The 15,089-nt window shown below is 40.6% G+C and overlaps 1 protein-coding gene across 1 annotated transcript in view; it reads right to left on the reverse strand.

Annotated features, from left to right (window-relative positions):
• LOC132213226 (melanoma inhibitory activity protein 2-like) overlaps positions 1–15,089 on the reverse strand; it is a 123,816-nt gene that overhangs the window by 71,852 nt on the left and 36,875 nt on the right. The window contains 4 exon segments of the mRNA XM_059659467.1: positions 505–570; positions 6,781–6,869; positions 7,506–7,527; positions 10,423–10,554. Of these exon segments, the coding sequence (XP_059515450.1) occupies positions 505–570; positions 6,781–6,869; positions 7,506–7,527; positions 10,423–10,554 (309 nt within the window).

Below are 15,089 nucleotides of genomic sequence, written 5' to 3' on the forward strand. Positions count from 1 at the left end.
TCTGATTTGCAGATATCCAGTTGCTAAATATTTACCAGCACACCACTGCTTATAACATAAATCTTTGGTCTAATTCTAGTCACTCCTAATATACTAGGGATGAAGTAAAAGCAAGTAATACCAAAATTTACATTTATTGTTACCAACTATGCCTAAATTTATGAAAATCAATGTTATATTTTCTTTCTGGAGCAAAATAAGTAAAAAAAAGAAAAAGGTCATGTTTAATACATTTCCCAGGAATGATGAATATAGACCACCTATAACACCCTAGATTTCAGTGAACTGAACACCTCATTCAAAACAAGTTTGCAACAACAGTTCAAATATTTAAAATATTTTATGCTACTTATTAATATTCTATTTCCTTTATTTAAATTTTTTTAAAGTTTAACATCAAGAGATGCCCTTTTATATTTACTTTCAAATAGTTTTGAGAAGACACATCTCATTTAAAATTGATTCTATTCCCCCAGCTTTTATAATTATACTATGTATTTTTACCTCCAAATTTTGAGCTTCTGTTGACTCCTCAGAGCTGGAATCCTTTAATGATTCTAAGCCTTCATACTGAAAGAAAGCAACACTGTAAGTAAAAAGTACAACTTTTATCTGGGTAGGTATCTAAGAAACAGACAGAATCTAGTTCCACAGAAATGTTAAATTTATTTGGATTTACTAAACTTTAAATTTGACTACTATAACAAACAAAGCTAGGGCAGCTAACACATCACAACCCATTAGCTTGGGCAACAAATGGCAGAACTTTACACTTAAGGCTATCCAAAGTCTACTTATTCATTAAAGAGAAATTTATACCAAGTGTTCATTAGAAATTTTCACTTGTAATTCAAATCTAACAACAAATAAAGCAAACAGGGACTATAAAATGTTTTAAAAATAAAGAAAACAACCAAGAACTATGTTAAATAGGACAATGAAACATACAATGCTACAGGATTTAGCAAAATGCACTTACTTCAATGCTTTTTTTAAAAGTAAATTAAGGTGCCTCGTTAGTACAGTAGGTAGCACATCAGTCTCATAAAAAGTAAATTAAATGGAAGAGCCAGGTTGTTTTAGATCAACCTTCTCGCTAAGAACAAGAGAAAGAGCTGGACAAATATAACAAAAGACAGGATATGTCTGAAGGCCTTAGAGCAGCAGTTCTCAACTTGTGGATCGCAACCCCTTTGCAGGTCGAACGACCTTTTCACAGGGGTCGCCTAAGACGATCGGAAAACACATATAATTACATATTGTTTTTGTGATTAATCACTATGCTTTAATTATGTTCAATTTGTAACAATGAGTTTGGGGGTCACCACAACATGAGGAACTGTATTAAAGGGTCGCGGCATTAGGAAGGTTGAGAACCGCTGCCTTAGAGAGTGATCAAAATAATGAGAATGTGTGACAGGAAACAAAATAATCAGAAAAGCAAGTCCAGATTTGACATTTACACACACACACACACACACACACACACACACACACAGAGAGAGAGAGAGAGAGAGAGAGAGAGAGAGAGAGAGAGAGAGAGAGAGAGAGAGAATAAGCAGAGATTTTAGTAGAATTGGGAGTTGAAAAGACAACATTTAGAGTTCAGGACCTGATGAGTAGGATGAACCATGAAGCTCAGACAGACTTCAGGATGGGACCCTGTGGTAAGTTAAATAACGACCTCTCCACAGTCTACCCTAATTCCCAAATTCTCCAGGTGCGATTAAGGATCTTGAGCTGGAGCAAATATCTGAGATTATATTGATGGGCTCAATATAGTCCCAAGAGGCCTTATAAAAGGGAGGCAAAAGGATCAAAGTTGCGAGAGAAGATGATGTGAAGATAGAAGCAGAGGATGGAGTGATACAGCTATGAGCCAAGGAATGTGGGAAGTCTCCAGAAGGTGGAAGAGGCAAGAAACAGGTTCTCTCCGGGACACAGACTGGCTGATATTTTAATTTTAGCCCTATAAGACTGGCTTTACACTTCTGACCTCCAGAACTATAGTTGAATAAATCTGTGTTGCCTTATGCCACTAAATTTGTGGTAATTTGTTAGAGCGACAAGAGGAAACTAATACCAACCCACAATGACTACCTTATAAGTAAGTCTAAACCACAAACTAGCCATTTTAAGTGAGGCCAAGTCTCCAAACATCTCAATCCGTGATTAAAGTAATCTAAGATTTCAAATGTCCCTAGCTCAGCTGCCTATGAGAAGCAACAGTAAATCCTCACTGCAGAAAGATCAAAATTATCTGTATAATTTTTGATATGCTATCACTGATATTCAATATAAAATAACCTGGTATTCAAAAAGACAAGATTTGACCTGGCCAGTGTGGCTCAGTTAGTTGGAACATCGTCCTGTATACAAAAGGTTCTGGGTTCAATTCCCGATCAGGCCACATACCTAGGTTGCGGCTTTGATCCTGGTCAGGCACGGGCACTAGTTGGGCACATACAGAAAGCAACCAATGTTCCCTCTCACATTGATGCCCCTCTCTCTCTCTCATCCTCTCTCTGTCCCCCTCCCTTCTTACTTCCCTCCCTCCTTTTCTCTTCCTCTTCCTCCCACTGCTATCTTTGGGTAAGTATTAAAAAAATAATAATAATAAAAATGAATAAAAAGACAAGATTTGGCTCAGAACCAAAGGAAAAAGTAAGAGAAACAGAGTTCTTAGTCAGGTATTGGCTATAATAAAAAAGACATATAATAACAAGTGTTGGGAAAGATGTGGAAAAATTGTAACACAAACTGCTACTGGGAATGTGAACTGGTGTAGTCACTGTGGAAAAAATTTGGTAGTTCTTTCAAAAGTTAAATGTAAATCTAAATCTAGCAATTCTACTTCTGGGTATATACTACCCAAAAGAATTGAAAACATATATGCAAAAAAGAAAACATATATCCACACAAAAACTCATACATAGCTCTCATCGGTTTGGCTCAGTGGCTAGAGTGTCAACCTGCGGACTGAAGGGTCCCAGGTTCGATTCCAATCAAGGGCACATGCCTGGATTGCGGGCACATCCCCAGTAGGGGCTGTGCAGGAGGCAGCTGATCGATGTTTCTCTCTCATCGATGTTTCTAACTCTCTATCCCTTTCCCTTACTCTCTGTAAAAAATCAATAAAATATATTAAAAAAAAAAAACTTGTACATAAATGCACATAGCATCATTTATAATAGCCAAAAATGAGAATAACCTAAATGTCCATCAACTGACAAATGGGTATGTAAGTTGATACAAAATATTATTTGGCAAAAAATATATAACAAATTGGTACTGATACATGCTACAACAATGATAAACCTTCAAAACTTCATTGTAAGTGTTTTAAAAAAGCAAGGCACAGCCCTAACTGGTTTGGCTCAATGGATAGAGCGTCGCCCTGTGGACTTAAGGGTCCCAGGTTCGATTCCAGTCAAGGGCTTATACCTTAGTTGCGGGCACATACCCCATAGGGAATGTGCAAGAGGCAGCTGATCGATGTTTCTCTTTCATCGATGTTTCTTACTCTCTATCCCTCTCCCTTTCTCTCTGTAAAAAATCAATATATATATAAAAAAAAGCAAGGCACAAAGGACCACATATTATATTATTCCATCTATGTGAAATGTACAGAATAGACAATTTTATAGGAACAAAAAGTACATTAATTGTGTAGGGCTTGGGAATGGGAGAGAATGGGTGAAGGGTGGTAGCTAAGAGGCGAAGCATTTCTTTTTGGGGTAATAAAAATGTTTAAAATTTATTGTAATGGATGCAAAACTCTGTTAATATATTAAAAGCCACTCATGCCCTAGCCAGTTTGGCTCAGTGGATAGAGTGTTGGCCTGTGGTCTGAAGGATCACAGGTTCGATTCGGGTCAAGGGCACATGCCCAGATTGCGGGCTCAGATACCCGGGAATAAATTTAAGAAAAGATATGCAAGCCTGGCTGGTGTGGCTCAGTGGCTGAGCATTGACCTATGAGCCAGGAGGTCACTGTTCGATTCCCAGTCAGGGCACATGCCTGGGTTGTGGACTCAATCACCAGTGTGGAACATGCAGGAGGCAGCCGATCAATGATTCTCTATCATCACTGATGTTTCTATCTCTCTCCCGCTCCCTTCCTCTCTAAAATCAATAAAAATATATTAAAAAAAAAAAGAAAAGCTATGCAAGATCTCAACTCAAAGATGTATAAAACAATATTGAAAGGATTACAAAAAGACGTAAGTAGAGGGATATACCATAATCCATTCACAAGAACACAACATTGCAAATATCAATTCTCTCCAAATTGGTCTATATATTTAATGCAATCCTAATCAAATTCCTAGAGCAGGCTATGTACGTGTGTAAACAGGTTAAATGATTTCAAATTTATACTAGTATACAAAGGCAAAATGCCAAGACAATCTTGAAGAACAAACTTAGAGGTGTACACTGTGGTATCAAGACGTTATAAATGCCCTCGCTGGTCTGGCTCAGTGGTTATAGTGCAGGGGTGGGCAAACTTTTTGACTGGAGGGCCACAATGGGTTCTTAAACTGGACCGGAAGGCCGGAACAAAAGCATGGATGGAGTGTTTGTGTGAACTAATATAAATTCAAAGTAAACATCATTACATAAAAGGGTACGGTCTTTTTTTTTTATTTCAATAGAACAGCCGAACAGGCTGGATCCGGCCCGTGGGCCATAGTTTGCCCACGGCTGTTATAGTGTCAACCCACAGACTGAAGGGTCTTGGGTTCAACAGCAAGTCAAGGGCACATACCTTGGTTGCCAGTTCAATCCCCGGCCCCTGTAGGGGCACGTGCAGGAGGCAACCAATCTATGACATATCTTTCTCTCTCTCTCTCTTCCTCTCTCTCTCTCTCTCGCTCTCTCTCTCTCTCTCGCTCTCTCTCTTTCTCTCTCTCTCCCTTCTTCCCTCTCTTTCTCCCCGCCCCCCCCTACCTCCCACTGTCTCTAAAAAACAATGAGGAAAAAATATCCTCCAGTGAGGATTAAAAAATAAAAAGACTTTTTATAAAAATACAGATTTAAAAAGAGTGATTGGCATGAGAATAAAAAAATATATAGCCCAACAAGACGGAAGCTATAGAAACAGATTCAGATATATACAGTCACTTGAATTAAGAAGATGACACCACAGAACAAAGGAAAAGATGGTCTTTTCAATAAATAGTACTGTTAATACAATATCCATATGAAAAACATTAAATTTTGACCTCCAAATCACACCATCACAAATTGAATTCCAGATAGATGAAGAACTGAATAAATTTTGGCTAAATTGTTCCCCTTACCCCCAAGTTAGTAAGTGAAAGCCCCAATCCCCAGTATGAATTTGACAGTATTTGGAAATAGGCTCTTCAAGGAGGTGATTAAGTTAAAAAAAGGGGCTTTAGGGTGGGCCCTAATCCAATGTGTCCTTATAAGGAGAGAAAACCTGGACACAGAGAAATACCAGAAACAGGTACAGGACAGAGGAAAGACCAGGGAATATCAGGCAAGAAGGCTGCCATCTGCAAGCCAAGGAGAGAGACCTTAGAAGAACCAAACCAGCCAACACCTTGGTCCTGGACTGCTAGCCTCCAAAACTGTAAAACAAATCTAATTTCTGTTGCATAAGCCACCCAGTCTGTGGTACATTATGACAGTCCTAGCAAACTAACACAAAGACTAAAGGAGAAAAGTAAAGCAACAAAGTTTCTAAAAGATAACACAAAAGGATACCTTCCTATCTTTGAGCAGACAAAAGTTTCTTCAGTAGAAAACAAAAAGCAGTCATCCACCATAAAAAAAAAGATTGACATGCCCGGCCAGTGTGGTTCAATGGTTGAGCATCGACCTATGAACCAGGAAGTCACAGTTGGATTCCTGGTCAGGGCATATGCTGGGTTATAGGCTTGATCCCCAGTGTGGGGAGTACAGGAGGCAGATGATCAATGGTTTTCCCTTATCATTGATGTTTCTCTCTCTTACTCTCCCTTCCTCTCTAAAATCAACAAAAATATATTTTTTTAAAAAAAGATTGACAAATCAGACTATATTAAAATTATAAACTTCTGCTTACCAAGACACCATCCTATATAATAAAAGGCTAATATGCAAATTGACCAAACAGCAGAACGACCGGTCGCTATGACGCACACTGACCACCAGGGGGCAGACACTCAACGCAGGAGCTGCTCCCTGGTGGTAAGTGCGCTCCCACAAGGCGAGCTCAGTGGCAGTGGCGGGAGCCTCTCCCGCCTCCGTGGCAGTACTAAGGATGTCCGACTGACAGCTTAGGCCTGTTCCCCTAAGCCGTCAGTCGGACATCCCCCAAGGGCTCCTGGACTGCAAGAGGGCACAGGCCAGGCTGAGGGACCCCCTTCCAGTGCACAAATTTTGTGCACCGGGCCTCTAGTATGAAATAAAAAGGCAAACACAAGGTGGAAGAAGATATTTGCACCACATATATCTGGCAAAGGACTCATACTCAAAATATGGGAAAAGAAGTCCTACATATCAAAAAGGAAAAAAAATATAACTATACCTTTAAAAATATAAAGAAGAAAGAAGAGGAAGAAGAAGACCAATAAATATATAAAAAGGTGTTTAACGTCACTAGTCAGGAAAAGGCAAATTGAAACCTAGTAATTTGAAGAGCAACTTGAACTCTTATACTTTGCAAACAAAGCATTAATAATTTTAAGCTAATACAGAAGTACCTATATTAAGAAGTATAAAATCCCTCAGACTCTAACATGAATGTTAACATTTTCAAAAATGCCTTACCTCTTTTTGTACAAGGCTAAATTTTTCAAGTAGTTTACATTTTTCTTCAATTAGTGTAGAAAGTTCCACAGCAAGCTTTTTCTCTCTTTCTAAATAAAAAGTTAAAATATAAAAACATTTATCCGTAAAGATATATGTGCCCCTATGTTCAATTACAACGTATTTACAATAGCCAAGAAATAAAAACAACCTGACAGACACCTGGTTAAAGAATATGTGATGTGTATAAATATACAGTATAGTATAAAATTATACAATGGAAAACTACTTAGCAATAAAAAGATGAAATATTCACACTGATGACAACATGAACGAATCTTTAAAGTATTATGCTAAGTGAAATAAATCAGACTGAAAAGGACAAAAAATATGATTTCACTAATATGTGTAATATAAAACAAACAGCAACAAACGAACTAACAAAAAAAACAAACTTACAGATACAGACAACAGAATGGAGATTACCAGTAGGCAAAGGGGTGGAGAGAAGGCAAAGTTGGTAAAGGGGGTCAAATATATGGTAATGGAAGGAAACTAGACTTCAGGTGGTAAACACATAACAGGGTACACATATATAGAATTACAATCTTATACACCTAAAAATCATGTTATTAACCAATGTTACCCCAGTAAATTTTTTTAAAGTTAATATTATCATGTGTAAATTGTTTTAAGTTTTAAAATTATAAACAATGGTGAAGTCTAAAGTAGAAAAAAGAGCTTACCCACATAAAGCCGGCTTCTAACCTGAAACAAATTTTAAGCAAAATTACATTAAAACAAATACACATTCAAGTAAGTCTAATTTATTTAACTTACACTGCCAAGTTAAAAATAACACTTATTGCCTGAGTATGAATTTGTTAATCAAAAGTGTTCTGTCCAATGAGAAAAATGCAACATATTAAAATCTCTCTATTAAAAGTTCACATTGTGTATTAGGATATTAAAAGTGCTGAAATACTGTATCATTTAGTCCATTATTCCTCAAACATATTTGGCCCTAAAACAAACTATTTCAGGAAACCCCTATCATTACCTCCCCTAGTGCTAATATCCAAAATAACACAATTTGAGAAATCCAGGGTCATGGATCTGAACTGACTATAAAGAAACAGTAAACACTACCTTTTTATTCTTTAATATCTCTCTCTCTCTCTCTCTCTCTCTCTCTCTCTCTCTCTCTCTCTCTCTCTCTAATAATGAAGGAAAAATTCCACCTGTGGGGAGATCAGATTTAGGGTTAAGGTAATATAAGCAAGTATAAAGAAACAATGGGGACTTAAATCATCTACAGAAGATGTATAGGGATAAAATTTTAAAAAAATAAAATTTAAGCCTTGTCTCTGTGGCTCAGTGGTTGAGCAATCACTCATGAATCAAGAGGTTAGGATTCAATTCCTGGTCTGGGCACAATGCACAGGTTGCGGGCTCAATCCCCAGTAAAGGGCTCCCCAGTATGGGGCATGCAGGAGGCAGCTGATCAATGATTCTCTCTCATCACTGATGTTTTTATCTATCTCTCCCTCTCCCTTCCAATCTGAAATCAATACAAATATATTTTTTAAAAATGTTTAAAGTCAAGGTACAATAGTATGGGTAAAGATGAGGAATTAGCGAACTGAAACATCAGACTGAGGAACTCCCTCAAAAGATTGCAGTAAACTACCAAAAAAAATATTTTTAAGTTAAGAGATACAGAAATCTTAAGCATAAGGGCTAACATCTAAAACACAGTAATCCCAAAAAAGAGAAATAAAAATGTAAAATGAGGAAGAAATTTCCCTGATTTAAAAAATAATAAAAGATCTCATTAAAAGAATAGAAATGAGAGTGCAGAAAAGGTCTACATGTATGTGGAACTCTTACATGTGGCATAGCAGATGAGCAGGAAAAGGAGAGACTATTCAATACATGAAGCTGGAAAAAGTGGTTATATTTGGGAGGCAAAAATTACACTGAATCCCTATCCCATATCAAACAAAACATTGGATTCAAGATGAATCAAGGACTTACATCTTAAAAGCAAAATTTTAAAATTAAGAATACCTGCTCATCAGAAAACACTTTAAGAAAAATGAAAAGAAGTTTCATACTGGGACACAGACTATACACATAATCAATACAACAAACTACTCAATAAAAACTGAAGCAAAGGACATAAACAACTGTTTACCAAAATGACAAACACATATGACTGGTAAATTTAGTAAGATATTATAATCTCACTAGTGATCAAGGAATTCAAATCAAGACCGTTATTTTCCCATTCAAGTGGCAAAATAAATGTTGGAGTGGATAGAAATCAAATGGATCTCTGGGCCTCGTATATTGCTGGTAAGGGTATAAATTGGTACAGACAATTTGGAAAACAATCTGGCATTATGTTTAAAAGTAGAAGTTCCCATATATTCTATAACCCAGTAATCTCACACTTACGTATATTCCCAAGAGAAACTTTAAAATACACAACAGGCCTTTGCTGGTGTGCTCGATAGTTAAGAGTGTTCGCCCGCAGACTGAAGGGTCTCGGTTTGATTCTCAGTCACAGGCACATACCTGGGTTGCAGATTAGATTCCCGGCCCCAGTCAAGGGTCATAGGGGAGGCAACCAATCCATATGTCTCTCTCACATCAATGTCTCTCTGTCTCTCTGTCTCTCTGTCTCTCTATCTCTATCTCTATCTCTCTTCCCTCCCTCCCTCCCTCTCTGGCTACTACTCTCTCTAAAAAGCAATGGAAAAAATATCCTCAGTGAGAATTAAAAGGAAAAAGAAAAAAAGGTAAAATAAACAACAGGAGATATGTATAAGAATATACATAGCAGGTGGCTACTGGAAATATCAGGAGAAACACTTTGTAAAGTATGAGTGTCTAACCATTATGCTGTACACCTGAAATTAATGCAAAATAATACTGAATGTAAACTGTAATTGGAAACATATATTTAATTAAAAATAATATACAGAGAAGCACTAATAGTTATAGAAAAAAAACTGAAAACAACCCAAATGTCCAAGGCCATAAAATCTAAAATTTTAGTATACTCTTACAATGTAATTTCTACAGCAATCAAAATGGAAAAAAATTAGTCTCATGCAAAAACATGGATGACTCTTAGGAATATAGAATGGAATAAAAAAGTTCCAAAACATGACACAGAGCATGAAACTGAATAAAATCACATATATACTTTTGATAAATATATGTAGATAGAACCAAAAAAAATTTTAAGGCTTGGGAATTAACAAGGATCAGGATAAGGTTACCTCTAGTACAGGGAGGCAGGGAGATGAAATAAGGGAGGATTACCTAACTATAAGTGATACTCAATGTTTGTTTCCGGGTTGAGTGGCATATTCACAGATATTTAGCATACTTTAAAAACAAACACAGACATAAATAAATAATAAAAGTAAGGTTTTAGTATTAGTTCTACAAAGAAATCCTTTAAAATTTTTACACTAAAAATATTCCTCTAAATCCATATTCAGTTTCTAGTAGCCACACATTAACATGAGTGATCCATGTAACTACAACCTAACCTGTTATCTTAAAATAAAAGATGTTTCTCATATTACTTGTTCAATCTGAAGACAAAATGAACATTCTCTTAGTACATATATAGCACTGGTTACTTACCGATCGAAAGCTTCTCCACAGAAACAAGAAAACAGCAAAAAATCCAACAATCACTGCACATACCAGCAATTCCCATGGAAAACCATAGGGATTAGAACCTTTTCTCATTTCTTCAGGCAATGCTGCCACAACCTTCAAGACAAGAAAATTAACTACCATTATGACAACTCACAAAATCTGTGACTCCAACTCTGAGTTGTATAATACCAGTTTATTGGACAATAATCTACGTGAATATCTTGGAGGGCCCACTGCAGAAGAGAACCATCTGCTAGTCTGTATTTTATTGAAATGAGAAACTTCCTGCAAACGGTTATGGTCTACCACCTTTGCTGTAAAAGGAAGGTGGTCTTTCCCAAGCCAAGCAGACAAGTAGAGGGGGAGGGCCTCTATCTACTGCACACATTCTCTCTTGGGACACAGACTTTGCTAAATGCAGAGATGGGCGCTAACATGGTGCCTAGGACATAGAAATATGCCAGGTCCTAAAAATGAGGCAGAGTCTAGGAGCCAAGAGGAAGGCATATTGTGTAGGTTGAATTATCTGTCTTATTCTCTACGGTGCCTTCTTTTTTTTTCATACAAACGTTTAGTAAAGGTTTACTGAAATGTTTCCATCTTGCTTCAGCTACAGGAATATGAGGAATTAGGCTTAGCCTAAAGCGCTAAATAAAAGCGCTGGGGCTCTCCAGCACCCTTACCTGGAGCCCACTTAGCATCATTGCGCGTCACTCCCTGAGCCCCCCTTACGTTTCTGGTAACACAGCCCATCCAGTTCGCTGCACACACCATGCTGCTTCATGTCCCCTCTGCTTAAACTATTCCCGCAGCCTTTCCTAAAGACTCAAGAAAATGCAGTCTCTCCACCCCTCAATGTCTAGCACTTTCTGTATTTGCTTCCGTGAGCACTTCATCAGTTTCTACTTGGTCCTTTTTTTTTCTGTCTTGCCTCCCCTGACAGCATGATTCCAGGGGCCAAATTATGTCACAGTCCATTTAGAGCCCCCATAGAACTGCCATATACATAGGAATACCATGGCAACTGTACTTTTTATTTACATAACAAGAAACAAATAATCATAGCTGCCCCCTTATTGAAAAGGGCTTTTTAAATTTCTAGTGCAAATAGGTGTTTTTTAAAACACGGCAACATGAATGTCACTAAACATGTCTACAAAGACAACTATAAAGACTCAGAAAAATCCCTGCAACATGACTATAAACTGAACCGAATAATGTTGAACCCTTGGAGTTTAATATCTCCAGATGTTACATTAATACGACCTTTTACATGAACAAGACAACAGAAAGAAGAACAATCTCTCTTACGGTAAAGCATCTCAAAAGAGCATCTTAACAGAAGATGCAGAATTAGCATCCCAACTCCCTGCCCGGGCTCAGGTATCCGTTCAGGACAACGAGAAGTTTCATCACTAAAAAGGGCTCATTTCACAGGATCAGTCAAGTTTCCTACAGTCGGGGGAACTACGTGGCACTGACTCCTGTTCAAGATCAATAACATGACAGAAAGCATCACTCGTTAGGAATCGGGAAACACTTCACACACCTTTGCAAAGTCCCGCTAAGCAAATGCTCTCTTCGCCGTCCTCGCCTCCAGGGTCCCTCCACCACACAAAAAGCGGCCCCAGCATCCCGCGGACCTGCTACCGCCGAGCCCGCGGCCGCAGGACCCCGGCTCCGGGACCTCCCACCGCCGCCGCTCAGACCCCAGCGCCGAAGTCAGCCGCTTCCTTCCCCGGCGGCTTCCGCACCCCGGGCCCGGGAGCCCGACCTCGCCTGGGCTTACCCTGCGTAGCTTCTCCAGGACCAGCCCCAAGTACGGCGGAGGGGCAGACCCGGGCTGCTCCATGGTGCGGGGCCGCCGCAGCCTGGGCCTGGCGGAGCCTACCCTAGGTCAGCGGTGAGCCCGCAGCGCTCTGTCCACCTCCCAGACCCGCACCGAGCAACCGGGTCAGACCACTGCGGAGCCGGCTGCGGGGGGGGTGCTGTAGCGAGCGGCCCCACAGGCCTCCGGTGTCCACGCCGCCCACTGGGGAGCTTAGGCCACCACGGGACGCTTTGCGTCCAGGCGATCCGCAGCTCCGCGCCCGTCGGGCAGGAGCCCGCAACTTGCCCTTCCTCGCCGCCCCACCCCTCGGTTTGGTTTCGGCCAGGCCGCCGTGGGGGCGGGGTGGGGGCGGACGCAGTAAATGTCCCGCCTTCTTCGTGCGAGGTTGGTAGACGTGTCCCGGGCGCTTGCTCTTAAAGGGGCCGGCTCTCTACCTGGCAAAGCCACCCGCCTTTGGAAGTCCAGGGGTTCGGGGCTGAGAAAATGGGAATCGGCCTCCGGCTCTGCGCTGGGTTGTGAGCCGCTCAGCCCAGAGGCCGAGGGCATTGGCCCAGGACCTCTCCCCCCCACCTCCACCCCCCCATCTCCACCCCCCCCATCGGGTGGCCGCGGGCTGTGAGGCTTCCCCGGGAGGCCCGTCCGCGCCCGGCGGGTTGAGCGCGGCGCGTCCCCAGCCCCGACGGCGGCGCTCTCCTCTCGGAGCCCCGCAAGAGCCTTCTGTCTGCACCCCACGGAAGCGTCGTACCCCGGGGGACCGCGCGGGTCCTGGAAAACCGACCGCCGTCTCCATTGCAGTTAGAAAATGACCTGCAGACCCGCGCCTGTGCGTCCTGCCAACCACGTCCGGACGTTCGACTTCGGACGGGAAGACTTCTCGGGTCACCTGTTGTCTGGACAAAGTTTAACCTCTCCCACGCAAGGGAACATCGGCCGGGTCTCCTCTGTCCTGCGGAGGGTTCTGGGGCTACTCACTGTTGCCTGAATTACCAGAGTACTTACTGGGCGGGACTGGCCTAAGCTTCCTGAATGCCCCGTTACCTACCCGTAAGGACCTTGCCTGGACGAGCGCGTTTCTCCCCCAGAAGGGAAGCTAAAAGTAGCGCCTCGCCCTCTAAATTTAGGGCCCTATTTTTAGGTCTGTAGCATAAAGTAAGGGGCCGGACTTGTTCATGGGAGATGGTTTTAGCTGACAGAGGTGCAGAGCGTAACCCCTCTGTGAGTCTCCCTTGCCGGCATGATAATCCTCACCAAATTCAGCTTTCCAACTCGCGTCCTCAAGTGGAGCAACTCAAAAAGGAAGGTACTTCTTCCAAAACAAATCACTCAAGAGAACGCAATGGTTAAAAGGTTAAATCTGTAGGAAAGGTCCCTAATGCAAACTCTGGCAGCAACAGAACTACGGTGCCAAAAAAAAAAAAGGAATTAAAAAGCGGCCCAGGTTCACAGCAAGTGGTTTTCAGGACCAAAATGCGGCCTAGTTTTTGGAACTCAGAGCGCTCTCTGGTTTGCCACATCAGCCTAGGCGTTTCAGGAACTGTCAGTATCAGAGTTGCAGACATTACTCAATGCTCCCTTTAAAGGTAGCACACACCCTTCATAGGCATTGGACAGCGCTGTGTTGAAATTATGTGAATCGCTTATTAAGGTCAAGAAAGAAGCATAACCAAAATTTTATCCTTAACATTTCAAAGAATCTTGGAACAATGTATGCCTCTATTAGAACATTGCATTACCCGATAAAAATTATTTAAAAGAAAGATCTCAAAGTTTCACCTTGCCCATAAGCAAAAACACAGTAAAACTCACAAACTCAGTGTCAGAAGATCCAAACCTAATTTCCATATACTTAATTAGCCATATAGAAACTTACCTCTTCCTCCGGGTCTTTCAAGTCCACTTTTAAAACTCATGTGAAAATACCCTAACCTGTAAATAACGCTTTGCTAAGCACCCCATATCCTTGAGAAAGAGTTCAGGTTCTAATACATCCTGCACTCTCGCCTTTCAACACTGACTGTGATCCTGTTTTGACACTTGTGGGTCTAGGGGTGCTATAGGTGGAGTTGTGACTACCAACCTATAATTCAGTTTCATGGACATCACTGCTGATTAAATGTCATACTTACAAAATATCATGCATATTACTACCCTCTTAAAATCTACAATTGCAAAAAGAATTTGGTAACTGATAAAAATTAAATTGCATGATTTATTCTATGGTCTGTTCATGTAGAGTACATAATTTTTGCATTTAAAAAATATTCGGAGATAGTTGTTCAGTAGACATGGGATTTGGGTGTCTTTAATAGACCTACTTTGGCCCTGGCTGAGTGGTTCCACTGATTGGAGCATCCTCTGGGACACCAAAAGGTTATGGGTTCAATCTGGTCAAGGTACACACATGAGGCAACCAATCAATGTTTCTCTCACAGGAGTGTTTCTCTCTCTCTCTCTCTCTCTCTCTCTCTCTCTCTCTCTCTCTCTCTCTCTCCTTTCCTCACTCTCTAAAAATCAATAAAAACATATCCTCTGATGAGGGTTAAAAATAATATTAACCAAGAACATTGGAAATGTGCTAGCCAGTAAACCTTGTCCACAATCTAGAAACTGATTTCCCTTTTGAAGAGCCTGTTTACAAAGCTTTAAGTTCCTGTTACTTCCATTTGATTAAACAGGCAATGTCACAGTCTACAAGATCTAGTCCTTTGGAAGAAGATCAAACATTTATTTTCCTTCTCTGAACTGTGATGTAAGAGTTGCTCTCAGAACATATTGAATCAGGAATTACCTGTTGAACAAGAGCTAGGAAATTTCCATT

The sequence above is a fragment of the Myotis daubentonii genome, chromosome 1, assembly GCF_963259705.1.
Source record: "Myotis daubentonii chromosome 1, mMyoDau2.1, whole genome shotgun sequence".
Lineage (NCBI taxonomy): Eukaryota > Metazoa > Chordata > Mammalia > Chiroptera > Vespertilionidae > Myotis > Myotis daubentonii.